Below are 22,368 nucleotides of genomic sequence, written 5' to 3' on the forward strand. Positions count from 1 at the left end.
GAACCATAGAGAAATTCATTACTTTCTCCTGTAAAATCTGTGCAAATGCAGTGGTTCTACTCCATGAAAGCCTCAGGGACTTAGGACCCTTCTGTCTCGTGGATTCTCCATTCTTAGGGGTTTTCACCCTAGTCTTCATAGTCTAAAGTGGCTCAGAATATATCTGCATTCCCATAAGTGAATAGGAAGAGGGTAAAGTGAGGATGAGGTCATAATCTTTTCTTTGAAAAGGTGTGGTGTGAAGTTGCACACGTCATTTTTTATTTCTCATTGGCCAGAACTTAGTCCTAAGGTCACACCTAGTTTTAAGGGAGGCTGGGAAATGTCTTTATTCTGAATGGCCATAGACTTGGCTCATCTTGTGCTAAACTTGAGAATTGACACTGGAGGATACTTAGCAACATGCAGTCGTGAGGACAGATTTTTGAGTGGAGACACCTAATCTAAAGTAGGTTGTATTATACAACCTATTATATTACAAATTTTGTTTTCCTTAAGCATTTATACCACTAGATATTTTCTTGTTTATTTACTTGTTTATTTGTTTATTGAATATTTCCTCCCCCTGCAATGTAAACTCCAGCTAGGGAAGGGTCTTTGTGTCTTGTTATTGCCACTATGCCAATGTTTAGAACAATGCTTTGCCTACAGTAGAAGTCCAATAATTTTATGTTGACTAAAGGAATGAATTACCTGTTCTCTTTCAAAATCTGATCATTGGATTCATTTAATAGTCTGTATGCAGAGAGTGAAATTCTTCATGTGTTTACACTAAGTATGAATAAACAGATAATAAAATGTATTCATATTTTTAATAGCTATAAAGGTCTGTTTAATTATGTATATTGTGCCAGGTTCAGAGGCTTTTCATGTAAGTGTCCTTCCAATAACCAGCATCATATGTATGTTTCCTGATTCAGTTCCTTCCAACCCAGCTGCCATGTATAGTCTGTGGAATTTCTCTAGTCCAGCTGGGTCAGATGATTTTTCCAGTATTTCCGTGTTGTTGACCAGACACTGTAGCCAACAGAAGTTAGTCAGGAGAACCAACACCAGATGTGATTTCTACCAAGAGAAAAGGATCATTCCCTCTCACAATGAGTTTGGTACATGTAAAGAATGTAGTCCTAAAGCCTAATAATGATAAAATAGAATCTGTGCTTATATTGTGCTTTACTGTACATGGGTCTACACACGCGCGCGTGCACAGACTCACACACACAGATATCACCTCCATTAAGATCCATTGGATCTTTAATATAAACCCAGGGAGGTAAATATGCCATTATTTTCATTTTACAAATAAGACAACAAACTCAGAGAAAGTAAATATGAATGACATCGCAGAGACCAAAATCAACCTGAGTTTTTCATACGCATATTCTCTTTATCCTATACCTATTCTCAATGGCAATATGATTCTTTCTTTGTCAGATTTAACATCGTTCTGAAATAAAGAAGACATAAGAAACTTGATCCCTTCTAGCGTCTTTTAGCCAGGAAAATGAGCATAGGTGTTCTCACTTACTTACATTGTTATCCCCACTATCAAAAAACCCAAAAAACAAAAAACAAACCCCCTCCCCAAAAAACAAAACCAAACACCTTAATTTTATGATCCTGATGAAAAACCCATAAACCACCCATGACTGGAAGCCTTGGTCCCTGTGAGCATTGCCCTGTTTCCTCGCCACCCCCCCACCCCCACCCCAAACCCTTCTCCCCCACGATGTTAGGAAGGATGCACTCTTGGGACAAATGACTCAAATTAGAGATGAAGAGTCAATGATATAATGTCCATAAAGTTCACGTTCTACCACACAGTATTATTAGCAGGGCCTAGTGCACAGTAAGCCTTTGATAATTAAGTCTGTTACAGAAATAGGATGTGATTGTTGATGTTCAAGCATTTCACTGGTTAAAAAAAAAAAAATCTTCCCTTTGCCTATCCTCTGATGGTTCCCTCACTGAGACTAGGCAAAGGAAAACAAACAACGAATCATGGAACACCACATCAAAAACTAATGATATACTGTATGGTGACTAACATAACATTATAAAATAAAATTAAAAAAATAAGAAAGGAAAACAAGCAAACATTCTAGGGTTGAAGAATTTTCCCTTGATCCCTTAATCAAATAGTTGCTACTTTATAACCGGTCCCTAGAAGGGGCAGGTCTTCTCAGAAATTTTGAACCGCAGCTGTTTTCTCCTGGCTGTGACTCAGAGCTCTCAGACTGCGGGAGAAGGTAGGGGACTGGCAGGCCTCGCTGGGGCTGGATCCCACCCCTTCACCCTGATGGCTGAGACCCGTTCTTTCCCCAACGCCAAATATGCAGGGGTTTGTTTTAACTGCAAGCCCAACGGGGTGGGGTATTGAGTTCTGATGTTAGGTCCCTGGGAGTTTTCTGCAGGTTTGGCTGTTTAGGGGGAGTCTTATGGGGGCTGGATAAGGGATTAGGCATCCCTGATCCTCTCAAGGTCCTTTTTTTTTTTCTTAAAACTTTCCTTCTCTTTTATTTTACTTTTCTTTCTTTCTTGTAGAAAATTGATATTTTCTCAATTTTATCTGAATTTATGCTGTGGAAATGGAGTTTAAAACCTCCCCCACTCGCAACCGCAGCCAGATTGCAGCCCCTAACCCCTTTCATATAGAGATATTCAAGGGGCCGACTCTGATCCCTTCTGTTAATGCTTGGACACTGCAAATCTAGAACTGAAACTTTAAAGAGTAAATCTACGTAAGCCCCACTCCGCATTCAAATCGCCTCTTGGTCTGGATCACGAGTTTTCAGGTTTCCTGCAACAGGCTGCAGGGGTGTGGCTCGCTGCGCCAGAGCTCGCCGGCTCCTCCCTCTCCCTGGCGGGTGCTGAACCGCAAGGTGCCGGGATTCCTGGATTTCTGAGGGTCCACCTTAACACGCAGCCCCCGGCTCAGGGAGCCCCCCCCCCCCATGTTCCCAGCTGCCTCGTATTGGCTTTGACCTTGGTCAGCTGCTGTGGTCAGTCTTTGCCTACCTGTTGCTAGGTGCATTTCTGAAATGGTGGGGGAGAAGCTGCAGAAGAACAAATTTTCCTCAGAGAGGGATTTGTTCTGAGGGCATAAGGCTGTTTATTTTTGTAGGAGACACCTCTCTGCTCTGTCTTTTCACCTGAAGCCACCCTTGGTGAGTACTGCCAAGCCTTAGAGCTTTGCTTGCCTGTCGGGTTTCTTCAGCTGTTGTACACCTGTATCCTGGGTCCTTCTCCTGCTTTAAGCTTCCTACTGATGTTACTAAAAATTCTTCCTTCCCCAGCGCCAGCCTGTTGCACCAGAGACCTGACCCCAGTCAAGCATCTGCAGGATAACCCTTTTCCTGAGCATTCTCTCCTCTCCCTACAGCTGCTACTTCCCTCTGTGTTTCTATCAATTGCGAGCCATTTAGTCACCCGCAGTTTTTATCCAGTTCTGCAAAATAACAAACATGGAACCAAAAGCCTGATGTATTGGTGCTGATTTGTGGAGATGGGACACGATGTGCAAGAAGCACCAATGCTATCAGACAGATGAGGCACATGGACATTGCTCTGGATGGGGGTAGGGTGTGAGGTTTAAATGGTGATTGGGATGAGCATAAAGGGCCTAGAAGTATTTCTGCCAGAATCTTCAGGATCCTTGAGGGGGGATGTTCTAGGAAGGAAAGTTGCCTTTCTCAAGAGCCTACATGTTTTTCTGGACTCTGAGTTCCTGAGTGAAGCTTGGGCTTCCCCATGACTCATCTGTCCTGGGACTCTGGATAAGCACATTAGTTTCACTGTCCTTCAGCATTCTTTGTGCACCAGGCATTTCTGTTTTAGTTCCTTAAGTTGTATTTTCAGTGACATGTCCCCTAACTGGTGCTGGAGATTGCAGCTCATGTCACCCTTGACAGAACAGGGAGAGGCAAGGTCACAAGTGATTCTGTTCAGAGTGGTCAGAGGGCAGCTTCCAGGGCTATTAGGGCCAATGACTAGGACCAGACCCACCTGCTAATTCTCCGGATAAAAGAATCATAATGTAAATCATAGTCTAGGTATATAAATTTATCTCCTTGTTGCCATATCACATGAGGTGGTTGTCTAAGATTATAATAAAATTTGGAAGATACAGGTAGGATGACATGATTTAAAATAGAGGACATGTTGCATATATGATATTTATATATGTATATTAGAATATCTTGGACAGAGGAAACAAACAGTGATTTCAATTATGAGCCCCAAAAGAAAAGTCACAAGATAAATGATCTAAGTTGCAGGGGACCATTCTGGATCAAGCAGTTTCTTACGAAGCGGGTCTCTGGGTAGCATGAACCAAAGTAACAGCCAAGGTCTATTTAACAACCATAATAATTATAACAGGAACAACATTTCCTTGTATTAAATACACTTTCGAAAAAGTGAAACTGGTATTTGAACCAGCCTTGGGTGTTTCAGAGACTTCCTGTTTAGTGGGGACTTAGTGAGTCTTACAGCTTCCCCATTTGGGTCTGACCTTTAGGAGAAGGCTTACTATTGGTATCTTTGTCCCCTTCTTTATAGCTTTTTTCTCCTTCCAGCTCCATCATCAATCCTCTGAATATATTCTTATGCTGGACAGAAGCACATAAAGTCTGGTATTTGAATAAATAATCCCCAACATATCACTGTTTTCATGATGTGTCTTTTCCACAGTAGCCCTATATCACCATGGTGCTCCCTGGTGGCCTACTAACCCGCAAAGAGGAACCAGGTAAGCCTGATTCGTGACCCTTACTTGTCACTGTATCTTTGGCATCTGGCCCCATGCCTGGCAGGCAGGAAGACTTCTATTAAAGTTTGTTCACCTCTTGAACTCTGGTCTATCTCCAGTACCCCTGAAGAGCATCTGTGTGACCTTGTCCATTCGTGAGTTTGTGGCTGGTGTGTCTGCTACCTTAAACTATGAGAATGAGGAAGATGTTCCTTTGGAGACCTTCTTTGTGTTCCCCATGGATGATGACTCAGCTGTCTACAGCTTTGAGGCCGTGGTGGATGGGAAAAAAATTAAAGCAGAATTACAGGAGAAGAGGAAGGTACTAGGGATGAGTAGATTACCTCTCCCCGTCTTATTTCCTTCATGCATACTCTTAGGATCTCTACAAATGCTCCTCCACAAAAAGTGCTGATGTGGAATGCTTTCTTCTACTCCCCTCTAGCTGCTATTTTCCTAAAATCATTGGCGGGGCGGCGGGGGGGGGGTGCGGCGGCGGGAATCAATCAGAGGCATTCAAAGTATAGCTGTGAGCTTGGCAGGACCGATCACAGGCCTTCTCCATCAGTTTTTGTTTCCTGTACTACTCATCACTTCATTCAAACATGCCGCCTTTGCTGTCACCTCTCTTTCTCTGTTCTCCTTAGGCCCACAGCATCTATGAGAGTGCCATCAGCAACCGCCGCCAAGCTTTCCTGTTGGAGGAGGACAAGTACTCCAGGGACGTCTTCTGTTGCAATGTGGGGAATCTGAACCCAGGGTCAAAGGTGGCACTCACCCTGAAGTCCGTGCAGGAGCTGCCCTTGGAAGCAGATGGAGCCCTGCGCTATGTGCTCCCAGCTGTTTTGAATCCTCGATACCGTGGCTCTGGTGACTATTCTTTCCTTTTAAATCCCTGTGGTGGGTGATATAATTTGGGAAACCCCCTCAAGGTTGTGGGGGGGCTAAGAAGCGTGGGAAGGGGAAACAGAATTAAAGTCACTTTTTGTAGGATCGTTTGAGGACAGTTGCCTTGATATGAAGACTCCTGTAGTTCCTTTGGAGGACCTGCCCTATACATTCAGCATGCTTGCCACCATCAGTTCCCAGCATGGCATTGAGAGGATCCAATCCAACTGCCCTTTCAGTCCTACTGAATACCTTGGAGAAGATAAGACTTCTGCCCAGGTAATTCGTAAGAAAACACTGTTATTGCCAGCACCCCTATTCTTTGGGTTCTGATCTTGTTCCTCACTCAGTCCCTCCAAAATGGTCCTTACTTTCCCCTATTAACTAGAGGGAATCCCACTCTGTTTCTTCTTTATCCCCATTTCTTCTCCAAAGCCTTCTCTTCATCCTTGTCCCTGCTCCTGACCACACTTCCTCATGGAAGAAGCCTGTAGCTCTCAGCCCTGACCTCAGCCGCACGCAGCAAATGGTGAGAGTTCTAATATGGATCTTTTGCTTGTTCTTAACTCAGGTTTCCTTGACTGATGGACACAAATTTGATCGAGATGTGGAACTCCTGATTTACTACAGTGAGGTGCACACCCCCACTGTTGCTGTGGAGATGGGGCAACCTAAAGACAACCCAGGTATGCTCTTTCTTCCTTTGTAGTGACCACCTAAAGGGGAACTCCTGTCTTGGAATTACCCTCAAGTTACCCTCACTTTTCTTTCCTCCTGTCCAGTAGTGGGTAAAACATTCAAATAGCTTACATTATGGTGTGCAAAAATGGTGAGATACAATGATTATCCATCTACGTGATTATGTCTTGTAGGCAGATTAAAGTGGGTCAGTACATAATTGGATCAAGGACATGGACAAATAATTCACAAGAGAAAACACAACTAGTTTACAAACATAAATGACAACAATCAGTCTCTACAAGTGCAAATTAAGATTAAAAATAACTGGAAGTTTGTATCTCTTAATCCCTTTGATCTATTTCTATTCTATTCTATCCCCTTATGTATTATCTATTTTACTAAGAGGTATAGATTTTCAGTTGCAAAATAAATAAGTCACAGAGATGAAGAGGAGAGCACAAGGAATAGAGCCAATAAGATTGTAATAATATTTGGTGGTGGATGGTGACTATACTTCTTGTACTGAATGCTGAGTAATGTATAGAGTTGTTGAATCATTATGTTGTATCCCTGAAATTAATATGACACTGTATGTTAATTATACTTCAACAAAAAAAGTAAATATTCATTTGTAGGAAAAAATGAAATAAAAATAACTATGTGATATTTTCACTTTTCAAACTATCAAAGATTTCCAAATCTGATAATGCCTCATCATCCATCTCCAGAGATTTTTTTTTCATCTCGCCCTAGTATCTTAACTTCTAAGACTAAGTTTAGTTTCTTAATAGATTTAGTTTCATAATTTCTTTAATTTCTCACATTTTCTAAATTCTCCTGTCTACATGTGTACTTTTCTTTATGATTATAACTAGTATCACCCATGTCAGTCTGTTGCTGTCTTGGGGCTTTCCCGGGCAGCCATGCCCCTGGATTGCAGGGACCATGAAGCCAAACTAGAAAGATACTGCCACTTCTGAAACATTTTCCCCATTTGTCGAATGGAAGGATGTTTGGGGACAGTCATAGTCAAAGTGCCCTAGCTTGGGTTAGGTTCTTACTTCTGTAGCTACAACCAATCTGAAGACAATTTCCTGCAGTTGGTCCTCCATAGGGCATTCTTCTCTCTCACTGTTAATGTTTGGCTAAGTCTGCTGAGAGCTCCTTAGTTTGTCCTCACTTGTTCAACCATTTTTCCTCCAGGCAAGCTGTCCATGCTAAAGCCGTTAGAGGGGCTCCCAACCTCAACCAGGTTTGCTCTAGCTTCTCTTGCGTGAAGCTCCATGCTCTGTCTGTACGTTAGTTGAGTCCTTTTGTACTTTTAATGGGTTCCCCCTTGGGTGTCCAAGAAATACTCCCACAGTAGTGGGGGTCTGGTCTTCAGTCAGAATTATTTTAATCCACCACAGAAAGTTTTATAATCCTGAATCTTAAAAGATATGAGTTGAGATCTCAGTTCCTGTCCTTCCAAGCAGTTCCCTTGGCCCTTGGCCCTTGGCAGAATTCCTCATCTGTTCCTATGGCGGGCTCCGCAGGCCAGAGGGGGACATCGGGGGTAGCCTTTATGATCTTGTGAATCCCTCTAGCAGGGCCACGCAAATCTGGCTTTCCAGACCATCTGTCTGGTCAAGACGACTTGCTGTTCCCATCCGTATAAAGAAGCAAACAACTGGCAGCTTGGCTCACTAAAACCATTGAGAGTTCTGCCAAATGAAGCATACCACTACATGATGAAAATACAGCATTTGTATTTTTTAAACTTAGAGTGTACTTAACCATGTTAAGAACATGATTTTTTAAAAATTATATGTATAATTTAATAAAAGTAATATAAAAATTATAAAAACTTTCTAAAATTGTTATTAAGAGTTTAACCTGAGTTAAGCTCTCGGTTGAGTTCCCTAAATGTATGCTATCACTTAACCCTTAAAATAATCTTGAGGCAGGTATTATTACTTGGATTCTTCAGATGAAGAAACTGAGGCTAGCAAGCTGAGGAGCTAGGGCTTGAAAAGTCTTATTTAAAAATGAAGAAGCAGGGGCACCTGGGTGGCTCAGTCGTTAAGCATCTGCCTTCGGCTTAGGTCATGATCCCTGGGTCCTGGGATCGAGCCCCGCATGGGGCTCCCTGCTCAGCAGGAAGCCTGCTTCTCCCTCTCCCACTCCCCCTGCTTGTGTTCCTTCTCTCGCTGTGTCTCTGTCAAATAAATATGTAAAATTTTTTAAAATAAATAAATAAAAAAGAGGAAACAGAAACTCATGTAGGTGAAAATAACTTGAGCCACACCAAAGGAATTATAGTAGAAATACCTAGGTAGTGCATTTTGTGTATCTGGCATTGTTCTAAACACATTAGATATATATACTTATTTCATCATCATGGCACCCTTTCTGATTTACCAGTCTAGCCCCAATCGCATTACAATCAGCTGTGTCTTAAAACAGAAGGGAATTTATCTTGCCTATTAAAAAAAGCTACTCTTCCACCATGTATCCAGAGATCTAGATTTTTTAGAAGTTATCCTTGAACCAGTGTTTAAGCAAACTTGCTGAGTTGCACCCGTTTTATTTGGAAGCCAGTTTGGTCATTGGGGTATCCCAGGGTTAAGAGATTAAAATGAGCCGCATCCTATAGGCATACTGAATCCCAAGGCTACTGAGAATTTAAACTCATCATTCTTGAATCACTTTATAAAAATAGGATATTGGAATTCCATTCTTTGTTAACTTATATTTTCTGAACTATAAAACAAGTGGATATAACCCAGCCATTCTCATTTCATCTCTATCTCAATACTAACATTTCAATTCCTGCATCAGTTTTCACTTGTTCCTCAAAATAAAATCAAAGCTTTGACAACTTGGTAACAAAGGCCAGACTCCCATGGTTTCCTCTGTAGTATTGTTTGGGTGATGCTATTAGAGTCTAACACACATCCTAGCTCTGGAGATGTTTCATACCCAAAGCAGACGGACTTTCCTTGGTGTGTATGACACTATACTCTCAGCTCTTACAAATTGTCAACATAAGAATTCCCCATAAACATCATGTTTTCAAAAGTGTAATTAAAGACTTAAATAAGGACCCATGTGATAAATTTCCCATTGATTTGATTTGAAAGGAGGGTGTCTCTGCAAAGAAATTAGCTCGATTCTTCTGGCAAATGCTGGAACATTTTAACTTCATGCATTTCACTCATTTACTTAGCTGCTAGGAAACGAGCATCCAACTATATATTTTAATTATGGCTTGTGCCTGGTAACCTCTACCGTCTTTTTTCTCTTTCATATCTTTTCTGCTTCTATATCTTTTAGGTTTATAACTCACCTCAAACCCTTTGCCAGCAGACACAGTATGAAGATCGAACAGTGTTTTAGATTCGGATTTTCTCAACTCCCTATCTAACTCACTATGATTGATTCTTGAGGTCTTTAGTATTCTTGAGTTCCTTTTCATATTACAGTGTCCTTATCCTTTCTAACTAGATGGTTTCATGAAAGATCCGTCTGCGATGGTGTGTTTCTACCCAAATATCCCAGAAGCTCAGTCACCAGTTATCTGCGGAGAATTCGTCTTCCTCATGGACCGCTCAGGAAGTATGCAATGCCCCATAAGTAAACAGGATAAATCTCAGCTGCGCATAGAGGCAGCCAAGGTAAAACTAGTTCCTCTCTCTTTCTGGTTACATGCACAAATGGGGATGAATCTCAGGAGTTAAATTAGGGCCCATCTGGAACTTTGGGTGTGTTCCCCATCTGAGCTACATCTACCATGACCACTCTGAGGCTAGCCTTGGACTGCAAGGGCCTGGACTCATGAAGTGGGTGAAGGTCCGCCCTCTCAAGAGTTAGATTGGCAGCATCTGTGTGTCTGAGAGGATCCTCTCTCACCGTCTCCCCGTACTCTCTTCCTTCAGGAAACACTGCTTTTGCTGCTGAAGAGTTTGCCTATAGGCTGTTATTTCAATGTCTATGGATTTGGAAGTTCCTATGAGGCATTCTTTCCGTAAGTTTCTAGAAAGCCCATTGAGAGTCCAAAAAGATACTTTAAAGAAAGGCCTAGATTGCTGAAGGGGGTTACTCCACAGTTGACTTTGGCAGTGGTTATTTCAGGTGACGTTGTTTACAGTGGGGGCATCTCAATTCAGGGACTTGGTACTGCATGATGTTGAGCCGCTATCATGTCACTGGGCATCACTGGGCATGTTTGTTTTTTTCTCAGGAATAGTGTGCAATACACTCAGCAGACCATGGAGGAGGCACTGAGGAGAGTTAAGCTTATGCAGGCTGACCTGGGGGGCACGGAAATCTTGACACCACTCCAGATCATTTACAGGGAACCTTCCATTGCGGGCCACCCACTTCAGGTAGGAACTGGAAGAGAGCTGATAGGAGGCGACAGAGGGAATGAAATCTCTGTTCAAAAATCCATACCCCAAGCTTCATTGTAGGATTGTTAATATATGATATATAATTCAGAGTCTTCTCTCATATAGTAAGGAGAAAAAGACAAGAAGCATGTGATAGAATTCTTTTTCCTTAGCTCTATGCTGTGAGCTGTGGGTGATGGAGGTCCTTTTGCAGAGTTCCACAAAAGCCTTAGATGAGACGAGAAGGGGGAGGTGAGGAAAATCCCAGGTGCCCAACAAACCTTGTGAGAACGTGGTGCAAGTGACCATGGAAAATTAGGGCCCTCATGCCAGTCTGAGGAGGCATCAGTCTCTGCCACAAAGTGGTTGATTTTTTTCCAAGGGTGAATTCTGGTATCTTAAAAATGATCTTCACAGAGATTTGATGAATGTCTTCTTTCCCTCGACAGCTTTTTGTCTTCACAGATGGAGAAGTTACTGACACGTTTAATATAATTAACGAAGTCAAGAGAAACAGGCTGAGGCACAGGTAGGTAGAGAATGTGATTTCTGGGTGACTGATCCAGGTAGTGCCACCTATAGTCTAATCCACATGACATTCTAATCCAGTGTTGACATTCCTTGTGGAGGATAGAGTGATTGAAGAATTTGTTTTACGAGCTGACAAATTCTTTTCTATATCATGTCCCCCCTCTCCACTAAAAGATAATTTCCTAAATAACATCAGTAACACCACAAAGTCATTGTCCTTTATTCTTTCTAAACCAGAATGGAAACAGAAATTAAATAGTAAGACAGGTTTTTAAAACTATAAACATCTTTATCAAAGTAAAACATACACAAAACTACACAAATCATAAGTATTCAGCTGATCACTGTTATCACTTCGATCACTCCTAACTTTTTCCTCTCCAAAGGAAATAGCTCTCCTAATTTATAACACCATGGTTTATTTTTGTTTTTAAATAAAAATAAATGGGTTATACAATATGTTTTTGTTTCTGTGTATCTTCTTTCCCTCAGCAGTATGTTGATATTCATACATATTTTGCATGGAGCTGTGGTTAATTTTTATTGGTGTATAGTATTCCATAGGGTGATTATGCCATAATTTATTTATTGATTCTTCTGCTGATAGACTTTGGTTTAGCTGCTAAAAATAATTCTTCGGTGAATATCCTAGCATTCTTATATATGTATTTTTTGCACATACACACATAGGCATGTATACATACTTATTTCATATATATGTGCATGTATATACATATGCACACAAAATTTCTTTGTGTTGATGTAGTTGTAGAATTTATTGGGGATGCCAGATAGTTTTCCAAGTTATCGTACTAATTTAATTCATACCAGCATTGTATGAGGGTTCTAGTTGCCCAGATTCCTATCCAAAATTTGGCATTGTTTGTCTTTGTAAATCTTAACTAATTTTGTAGGTGTAAAGTGGTATCTCATTATGGTTTTAATTTGCATTTTTCTGGTAACTGATGGAGTTGAGTGCCTTTTCATATTTATTAACCAGTTGGCTGTCCTGTTTTGTGATGTACCTTCAAATCTCTCCTATTTTTTTTTCTGTTAGGCTTTCTTTTTTTACTGATCTCTAGTTCAATCTGTGGTCAAGACACAAGGGCTTTGTTAATACGTTCTGGAAATATATTTTTTCCCATTCTATAGCTATTCTTTTCACTCTCCGAATGATATCTATTAATAGTTTTTCGTCATTGTAATATAGTTTAATTTTTTAGTCTTTACCTTTACAGTTAGTGTTTTTGTGTCCTGTTAAAAAGTCTTTTCCTACCCAAAGTCCTGAGCTATTTTTGTTTGTTATTTTCTAGAAGTTTTATCATTTTTTCTTTTATAGTTAGATGTATAGTTTGCCTGGGTTTTATTTTTATGCATTGTGGAAGGAAGGGGCCAATTTTCATTATCTCTTCATGTTGATATCAAATTGACCCTGTACCATTTAATGAAAAGTTTGTCCTTTCCTCCCTGATGTACAGTGTCATTTTTGTCACAAATAAGCATCTACACATGTATTGATTATTTCTAGATCCTTTGTTCCATTCCATTAGTCTATTTATCTAGACATGTGCCAGAATTATACCAGATAAATTTATGTAGCTTTCTGATAAATATTGATTTCCAATAGAGTAAGTATTCAACTTTGTTTTTTTTTTCAAGATTGTCTCAGCTATTCATGACTCTTTATATTTGTATTTTAGAATTATCTTGTCAATTTTTACCTAAAAAGGAGTCTGTTGAGATATCGATCGATTAGAATTGCATTAACTTTAGGGGCACCTGGGTGGCTCAGTCAGTACAGCATGTAACTCTTGATCTTGGGGTTGTGAGTTTGAGCCCCAAGTTGGGCATAGAGATCACTTGAAAAAAGAGAACTGCATTGATTTTATAGATCAGTTTTGGGAGAATTTAGTATTTACCAAACTGAGTATTTTAGTGTATTTACATGGTATGTCCATCCGTTTATTTAAGCCTTTCTTTTTTTTTTATTAACATAAAATGTATTATTTGTTTCTGGGGTACAGGTCTGTGATTCATCAGTCTTACACAATTCATAGCACTCACCATAGCACATACCCTCCCCAAATTTAGGCCTTTCTTGATTCTTCTAATATGTGCTCCCAATATTTTATTTAAAAAATTTAAACCTATAGAGAAGTTGTAAGAATAGAACAATATGTCTTCCACCAGATGTCAACATTTTCCCACATTTGCTTCACCTATTTTTTTTTTGGTCTGAAATATTTGAGAGCAAGCCACAGATACTGTAATTTTTCATATGCAAATAATAATGCACTTGTCTTCTAAGAACAAGGACATCCTGATGAATAACCACAATAAAACTAATAAATTCAGGGTATTTAATGTTGAGATGATACTATTGTCTTTTTTTTTAAGATTTTGTTTATTTATTTGACAGAGAGAAACATTGAGAGAGGGAACACAAGCAGGGGGAGTGGGAGAGGGAGAAACAGGCTTCCCGCTGAGCAGGGAGCCCAACGTGGGGCTCGATCCCAGGACCCTGGGATCATGACTTGAGTCGAAGGCAGATGCTTAACGACTGAGCCACCCAGGCGCCCCAAGATAATACTATTATTATCTAAAGACAGGCTATATTTGCCAAGTGTTCTTTTTTTTTTTAAAAGAAATTTTTGAAAAAGATTTTCTTCTTTATTTTAGAGAGAGAGAGGGGGCTGGAGAGAGTGCATGAGTGGGGGGAGGGGCAGAAGGAGAGGGAGAAGGAGAAAAGCAGACTCCCCACTGAGCAAGGAGTCTGACACAGGGCTCAGTCTCAAAGACCCTGAGATCATGACCTGAGCCAAAATCAAGAGCTGGATGTTTAATGGATTGAGCCACCCGGGTGCCCTAGCAAGTTTTCTAATAATGTCCTGTATAGATTTTTGTCTTTGTTTTTGTTCCAGGAGGAAATCGAAGACCAAATATTTTCATTGTTATGTTTTTTTTAATCTTCTCTACTCTGGGAGAGATCCTCAGCTTTTCATTATCTTTCATGACGCTGATATCTTGAAAGAGTACTAGCTAGTTATTTTTGTAGAATCTCAATTTATGTTTGTTTGACTATTTAAATTCATGTTTGGGGTAATATTAAATATTTCAGGAAGAAATATTCCAAAAGTAATGTTGGGTCTGGTGATAAGTTTGACCACTTCATTAAAGCTGGTATCTGACAGATAACTGAAATTTTGTAAACATCCTGTTCTCGACAAATATTTAGTCAGTAGATTCAGCATTCATTGATGATTATTGTCCAAATGTTATTACTGTCAGTGGTTACAAGTAGTGCTTTTTAAATTCTGTCAACTTTTCCAGATTAGTTGGCATCCTACTGTAAAGAAGAGTTTCTCTTCCTCCTCCCCCCTCCCTTCTTTTTGTTATAGCAACATATACTTGTAGATTCTTTAATTATTTTTCAATTTTTTAAGATTTGTTACTTTCATTTTTCATTTAGAGTCTCAAAATTCCAGATTTGACCAGTGGAAGCTGCTTTTCACTTGCTCCTATGTCTTTTTTGTGTGTCTCTTTGGTTTTTGAAGATTTCTTTCTTTCTTGCAAAAAGAGTTTCACTCACCTGTACTTTCCCATTCCTGTAGCCAGCTATTTCTACAAGAAGCTTCATTTCTTTTAGTGAAAATGATAAATAGAAGTCTATATTTGAGTATTAGGTGTAACTCTTTGTTACTGGGCTGTTATTGATGGTAGGCATTTTTGGCAGACTGAACCAGTGAATGTTAATTTTTTTTTTTTTTTTTACTGATGCCCTTACTTCCAAGGGAATGACATAATGTTCTTTCTCTTTTTTCTTCTATTCCATATTTGTGTTTTCTTTCCTCCATGGTGAAAAATCTGGTTTCCCATAAAATTAGTAAATATACTCATCTCCTTAATCCAACAATACACACCAAATCTCTCTATAATGTTTTCTAATTCTCTGTGTAGATGTCTTCATGCCTTTTTTATTAGATTTTTGCCCTAGGTGATTTTTCCCCCTATTTTAAATAGTATTTTTGAAACATTTTGTTTACCAGGCACTTATTTCCATGTACTAGTAGCTTTTAAAATTTACATTGACTTTTTATTCAGTGACTTTGCCTTATTTAAATATTAATTCTCATAGTATATTTGCAGATTCTTATAGATTTTCTATGGATAATCATGTTTGCAAATAATGTCAGCCTTATTTTTTTCCTTTCCAGTCCTTACATATTTATTTTTCTTCCCTTCTCTGTTGCCTTGGAAAAGAGTTTCAGTACAAACCTGAGTAGATATGGTCATAGCTGGCATTCTTATCTTATTTTGGCCCTCAGAGGGGACATGTTCGACACTGCATCAATAAGTGTGATTGTTGAGCGCCTGGGTGGCTCAGTGGGTTAAGTGTCTACCTTTGGCTCAAGTCATGATCCCGGGGTCCTGGGATGGCCCCCTGCTCAGCGGGGAACCTGCTTCTCCCTCTCCCTCTGCCTGCCACTCCCCCTGCTTGTGTTCCTCTCTCACTTTCTCTCTCTCTCTCTCAAAATAAATAAAATCTTAAAAAAAAAAGTGTGATTGTTGGCTATAGGTTTTTTTTGTAGATATCCTTTATCAGATTAAGGAACTTTTATTTCTGTTTTGAGAGTTCTTTACTCTTTTTTTTTTTTTTACAAAAACAATGAGTGGTAGTGGAATTATATTGAATGCATTTTATGTATCTGTTGAGATAAGTGTATGATTTTATCCTTTTTTCTTTTAATGTGTGAATTATAATGACTAGTGTTAAAATTATAATGAGTAGTGTGAATTATAAGGACTAGACCTTGCCTTTCTGAAATAAACCCAAATTAGTGGTGATGTATTAACCTTTTTAATGTGTTTTTGGATTCAGTTGACAAATACCTGTTTTGGATTTTTAAATCTATTTTTGTGAGAAATATCGACATGTATTTTCTTATAATATTCTTGTCAGGTTTTGAAATCAATGTTATGCCAGCATGATAAAATGAGCTGAGAAGAGTCATTTATTTTTCTATTATCTGAAAGATTTTCTTTATTAAATGTTTACTAGAAGTTGACAGGAGGCTTTTTTTTTTTTGGTGGCAAAGTTTTTAAATTTCTTTCATTGAAATGAACTATTCATACTTCTATATGTTTGCTTTTTGTGGGCATTTGTATATTTTATCTAAATTTTCAAAATTTTTTGCATAAAAAATTATGCTGTATTTTCTTATGCTGTTGTTAAATTTTGTAGAATCTGTGATATAATACCTTTTCATTCTTGATGTTGGTTATTTGTGTCTTCTCTGTTTTTTTCCTTGTCCTAAATGCTTGTCAATTTTAGTAATCCTTTCAGAGCACCAGCGCTTTTGAGGTTTTTAAATCCTGTCTATTCTATGGTAGTTTTTTATATCAATAATATTTGCCCCCATCTTTATTATTTCCCTGTAAATTCGCCCCCATATATATTCACTTCCCTTTAAATTCTTTGGGTTTATTGGTTCTTCTTTTTCTAACCTCTGGAGATGGATGCTCAGGTAGTTGATTTTGAGACTTCTTTTTCTTTTTCTAATATATGTATTTAGATCCTTAAATTTAAGCATATCTACATCTGAATCTTAAATCTGGATCTGTCCGTGTCCATTGACATCCACTTAAGAGGATTTTTCTAATTACCATTATGATTTTCTAAAACCTATGTTATTCAGAAGTAATAGTGTATAATTTCCCAGTATGGGGGGTTTTTCTATTCCTTCATTAACGTCAGATATTTTATATGAAAAGTTGTAGAAGTTCTTTGAGCCTCTAGATGATGTTATGTTCCCTCTGCAAGGATGTACTCTTTGCTTCTGATGCGTTGCTAGACTAGAAGCAGGTAATCTGAGTTCAGTTAGAGTCAAATGGGCTTCAGTCATTTGATGGCTGGCTTATTTCAGATTCACCTCTACCTCTGGGCTGTAGTTCTACAGGGTTGTTTTATAAAAACCTGGGGTGTCTATAAATAAGGGCACCTTCTCTTTGGAAAGTCCAAGTCTTGGCTTTTCATGCTTTGAGCCATCCATTTTGTACTTGGCACTAGCTTTAAGGGGTAACAGGACACCAGATGCCAGGCTCATCTCTCTTGCCTCCCTCCTCTCCCATGTCTTGGCCCATAGATTCCTATTGTCTTGGTAACCATTTGATGTTTTCAAAAAGATTATTCAGAATATTATATATGGGTTTTCCAGTTCTCTACTGGCTGAAACAACTTTTTGGCATTGCTGCGAGCAGAGGGTCCTTATGTCATTCTACTTTAAGTCAAAATCATATATTTAAGTTCTACTTCTGCTGCTTGCTGGCTGTTTGCATAAATCAACTAAACTCCCTAAGTCTTAGTTTCCTCATTTGAAAATGGGAATAATAGCGGTACTTAACCTTATGGGTTTACTGTGAGGGTTCAAAGGGTATACCTAAGTAAAGCACTAGGAACTGTGCTTGACACAAAATATGTGCTATGTAATTTTTTGCCATTTTTATAATTGTATTCCTTATTATCACCCACAAGAAGCACTTAAGTAAGTTCTAAGTATATTGTTAGCCATCAATAAATATTTCTTAGCTTTAGTTTTATACATAAAACACTTAAACATACACATAAATGCCCTTTAGTAAGCCATAAGGAATGTAGGCTTCAGTTACAAGATTGTGTTGGAAATTTGAAGGTGATAATATCAAGATGATGGCAGGCTGTGGTCTCTAGGGGGCATGGTCAAAGGTAGGTTACCATAATTAGAAGTTCAGTTCTTAGCCCTTCAATTTTAGAATAATAATCCTGATGCTGACATCACTAGAATTGGGGATGATGACTCACACTAACCTAATTCAAAAGAGACTGATACATAAGCCAAAAATTCCAGTGTATTAATTTACAATGAGAAGTCTCCTTGTCATGCCTTCTAAAAATGCTTGTATTAGTATTACCAATACATTCTGCTTATAGACAGTTCTATTTGGGAAACCAAATTGTGATTAAAAATCTTGGTGCACACGGACTATGGCAGGGAGAGAACTCTCCAGTTAGAACTCTTTCCCACCTTAAAACTGGTCTTGCCAGGGTGGATACGGTTCCAGTACAACGTTAGTCAAGCACTGATGATAATGTCTATTTTGTCCTAATTCACCTAATATATACATATATATATGGTACTGATTCTAGAAGCAGTACATCCTCATCAATTTTTTTAATAATAAATCCAAAGAATGGGTTAATTGGACAGTGATGAAGTGGTGAATTAGGACAAAATAGACACTATCATCAGTGCTTGACTAACACTGTACTGGAACCGTATCCACCCTGGCAAGACCAGTCTTAAGGTGGGAAAGAGTTCTAACTGGAGAGTTCTCCCCCTGCCATAGTCCGTGTGCACCAAGATTTTTAATCACAATTTGGTTTCCCAAATAGAACTGTCTATAATATACATATATATATATATATATATATGGGATCTTACGATCAGACAGATTAGTATTCGAATGTCATCTCTACCATTTAGTTGGTGTGTGATCTTGGACATATTTCTTATATTCTCTGGGCTTCAGTTTCATGCCCGTAAAATGAAGCATAAGCCTGCTTCATAGGAGTCTTGTAATGATTAAACTGCATCATCAATTTAAGGCATTTGGTCTCCTGCAACATAGAATATGCTCAACAAATTGTAGCTATAATGCTTTTGGTCAAGGAAGTAGACTATGTATTCTTGACTATATGTATTAATTTTAGAATTTCACGCTTTAGTGCCTGTCTCTAAGCTCTTATCCTTGTATAATTGCAGATGTTTCTCCTTTGGTATTGGAGAAGGAGCCTCTACCAGCCTAATAAAAGGCATTGCCCGGGTGGCAGGTGGCACTTCAGAATTTATCACAGGCAAGGACAGGATGCAGTCCAAGGTGAGGGACAGGCCTGTGTCCAGAAGCGGTGATGCAGAAGGAGTGTGGAGCAGGGGGAACATGGCCACAAGGGCAGAAGCAACAGCTTGACACCAGGATTCATATTCTTATATCCATAGCACCTTGGGCTATCATACATAGTGGGGCTACTTTGGACCTTATGTAAAAGGGGCCCACTGTAGTTTCTGGAGAAATGGCATCTGGTCCTACTAGTTGGAAGCCCAGAGACAAGATGCTGGAAGAGATTAGGGCTTTGTGTTTAAGACCAGAAATAGAGAAACAGAGAATTTTGACTGTCATGATTGAGATTCTAGATGTGTGCTTGAGGAACTCTTCTGGTTGGCTATATCCTATCCTCCATGCACATGAGACAAAGAAAACAAGAAGGAACAATTGTAGTGTGTCTGGTAGATTGGTACAGGTGGTACGTTGATACTCCATTTGGTTAGTATACACAAGGGAAGGCATCTTCTAGCTCTGCTTCTACTTGTAAGTTCCTCTTTTTCGGGTGATGTTATCCTTTACCTTATCCTCCCTCACCATGTCCTAGGATAGTATTAAGGAATAGGCATAGCATATACTGTGTTGCATAGAATCTGGTGCATAATAAATATTCAGCTAACAATGGTCATTATTGCTATTGTTATATTTTGTGCTTATTCTGTTCTCTTTCCTCCACCAGGCTCTTAGGGCCCTGAAACGTGCTCTACAGCCTGCAGTAGAGGATATTTCTGTGAGCTGGGATTTGCCTCGTGGCCTGTCTGCTAAAATGCTTTCACCAGAACAGACTGTCCTCTATAAGGGTCAGAGGTTAATCGTCTATGCCCTTTTGAGTGGGACCATGCCTGTGAGTTCCTATTCATGTTTGTTCCTCTCATCAGAGTAGCTACTTCCCTAAACTCTACTCTGGACAATTTTCTTAAAACCAATGGAGTCTCATCAAGAGATCACACTTGCCGGGTGGAGCCAGTCTACTCCCCTTCTCCATAATTTCAGGTTTCTGATTTCCTGAGCTACCTGGTTCCTAGTCAGACATTTTAATGTGTTGGGTTGGGGAACGGCCTCAGTTGTGAACTTTCTCTTGGTGACCTCTCCCTTACATCATGTCTACTCTTTACTTTGTAGCCAGTAGAGGCAACAGGAGAAGTCTACCTCAAGTACACACTCCAGGGCAAGAATTTGGAGAATAGGGTGACATTTTCTCTACAACCCAAGCCCGATGACAAGTGAGAATTTTGTTTGCTTTGCTATTTTCTTTCTTTCTCTCTCTCTCTCTTCCTTCCTTCCTTCCTTTTTTCTTTCTTTCTTTCTTTCTTTCTTTCTTTCTTTCTTTCTTTCTTTCTTTCTTTCTTTCTTTCTTTCTTTCTTTCTTCTTTCTTTCTCTGCAATCATCGAGAGGGTTGGTTTCTTTCTCTTAATTTGGGGGGCTCGGTTGTGTCCCTACAATCACTTTACCTTTCTAACCCATTCAAGTCTTATCTCTTCCTTTTTCTGGCATTTTCCTCTTTCTGCCAATGCTAACTTCTGAGGGCCCTGAGTAACTGGCACATGCGTGCTCTTCCCTAAGTCATGGGGTGATTCTCTTTTAGCTTCACCATTCACCGCCTTGCTGCCAAGTCCTTTCTCCGGGCCAAGGACATGGGCTTCAGGGATACTCCAGCAAAAGATAAAAAAGATGTGCTGAAAATCAGCATTGATTGTGGAGTCATAAGCTCCCAGACAGCCTTCATTGCGGTCAACAAGAATCTCAACAAGCCAGTGCAGGGGCCCCTGACTCGTAGGGATGTTCCAAGGCCAGTTCTGTTGGGTGCAGCTTCAGTGATGCCACAATACCTTGGATGTGGTGAGTTTTACCCCCTTGGAACGCATGTAAATTAAGGGGCTCTGGATATCTAAACACATCATTTGAGGTAAAAACCTGTGATGTTGAATTTTTTCCCCTGTCTCTCCACATCTAGGATTTCTGGCTGGTGTGGGGCCTTTCTAGGAAACTAGAAAATATGCCATAGGCAGTGAGATTTTAAATAATCCAAGGGAAAAAAAAACAAGGACAATTGAAACAAAGTGCACATAAACACTGAGTATTCAAACTGTCTAAATCTGAAGCTGATCCTATTGATGATTCAATGGTTAATGATTATACAGATGGCTGATGGGAGTGATCTGGGAGTGTTAGGGAATGGGTGTCCCCGGTGAAAGCCAAGCAGGCTTGAGTATAGATATGAGGAGCTTAAAGGTTAGAATCGTGGAGAAATTTCCTGGGCAGGATTCTGTGGCTGGAGGGAAATATGTGATGTGAGTTGTAGAGGCAGGCTTCAAGGTGAGCCCAGAGTTTTGTTTAGACAACTGCATGTATAATGGTATCATTTATTTAAATAAAGTAACAAAAGTATAGGAGCAATTTTAGAAGGTATCATGTTCAATTATTTTTGAGTATTTTGAACTCGAGATCCCTATGGAATATGCACATGAAGATGCCCAGTAGGAAAACAAATAGATGGGCTGGTGTTCAGAAAAGAGCTCAGGGATAAAGATACACATCTGGCAATATTTAACATCTAGGTCATAACTAAAATCAGGAGAATAGTTGAGATTATTCATGGGGCAGGTATAGAGTGAGATGAAAGGGGGATGAGATTGAAACACTGAAGAAAACCCAGTATCTAGGGATGGGTAGCAGAGCATTCCTCAAACCAGAATAAAAAAGGAATGAAGTAGGAAGAAAAGTGCATATTCAAAACAAAGGAAACTATGATGTAACAAAGGGAATTATCAATATCAGATACTGCAGACAAGTCAAAGTAAAAACTTGAAAGGGGATGATGGGGTTACTTATCAAAGAAGTTCTTGTTCATGTAATCAAGAGCAATTTCATTGGCTTAGATTGGGAAAGAATCCATATTACAGAATGTTAAAGAGAAAGAGAGGTGGGAAATGAGCGTATAGACACTTTTGATAAACACTTAGCTGAAAAGGGGAATAAATAGAGAGTGATATGTATAGAAGTTGTAGAGTTGAGGTGGATTTTTGTGTGTTTATTATATCTCTTTAAAATTTCAGAATGGGAGAGATTTGAGGATGTTGTAACACCCGTAGGAGAGTGTCAGCAGAGAGGGTTGACATTTTTGGGGAGGGGAAAAGGGTAGTTAATTGAAATGTGTGTTTGAGGAAGAGAAGATGACCCATAGAGCAGCAGTGGAAGGATTAGCCTATAACAGGACAAGTATTAGGACA

The 22,368-nt window shown here is 39.4% G+C and overlaps 1 protein-coding gene across 5 annotated transcripts in view; it reads left to right on the forward strand.

The window, feature by feature from the left end:
- Positions 1 to 2,185: 2,185 nt before the first annotated feature.
- VWA5A (von Willebrand factor A domain containing 5A) overlaps positions 2,186 to 22,368 on the forward strand; it is a 36,794-nt gene continuing 16,611 nt past the window's right edge. The window contains exons 1-15 of one of the 5 annotated variants that reach the window (XM_025893821.2): positions 2,203 to 2,249; positions 3,125 to 3,167; positions 4,693 to 4,750; positions 4,870 to 5,072; positions 5,398 to 5,620; positions 5,742 to 5,917; positions 6,210 to 6,324; positions 9,806 to 9,975; positions 10,237 to 10,325; positions 10,542 to 10,686; positions 11,139 to 11,218; positions 19,020 to 19,134; positions 19,817 to 19,981; positions 20,260 to 20,360; positions 20,724 to 20,977. In XM_025893821.2, the coding sequence (XP_025749606.1) occupies positions 4,708 to 4,750; positions 4,870 to 5,072; positions 5,398 to 5,620; positions 5,742 to 5,917; positions 6,210 to 6,324; positions 9,806 to 9,975; positions 10,237 to 10,325; positions 10,542 to 10,686; positions 11,139 to 11,218; positions 19,020 to 19,134; positions 19,817 to 19,981; positions 20,260 to 20,360; positions 20,724 to 20,977 (1,879 nt within the window). In that variant the 5' untranslated portion in view covers positions 2,203 to 2,249; positions 3,125 to 3,167; positions 4,693 to 4,707. Of the gene's footprint in view, positions 2,250 to 3,022; positions 3,168 to 4,692; positions 4,751 to 4,869; positions 5,073 to 5,397; positions 5,621 to 5,741; positions 5,918 to 6,209; positions 6,325 to 9,805; positions 9,976 to 10,236; positions 10,326 to 10,541; positions 10,687 to 11,138; positions 11,219 to 19,019; positions 19,135 to 19,816; positions 19,982 to 20,259; positions 20,361 to 20,723; positions 20,978 to 22,368 lie in introns of those variants that run through there. The other 4 variants (XM_025893819.2, XM_073903899.1, XM_073903897.1 and 1 more) reach the window with 4 other exon arrangements.

This window comes from Callorhinus ursinus, unplaced genomic scaffold (genome assembly GCF_003265705.2).
Source record: "Callorhinus ursinus isolate GAN/ISIS: 27379988/994484 unplaced genomic scaffold, GSC_fseal_2.0 scaffold19, whole genome shotgun sequence".
Classification (NCBI taxonomy): Eukaryota; Metazoa; Chordata; class Mammalia; order Carnivora; family Otariidae; genus Callorhinus; species Callorhinus ursinus.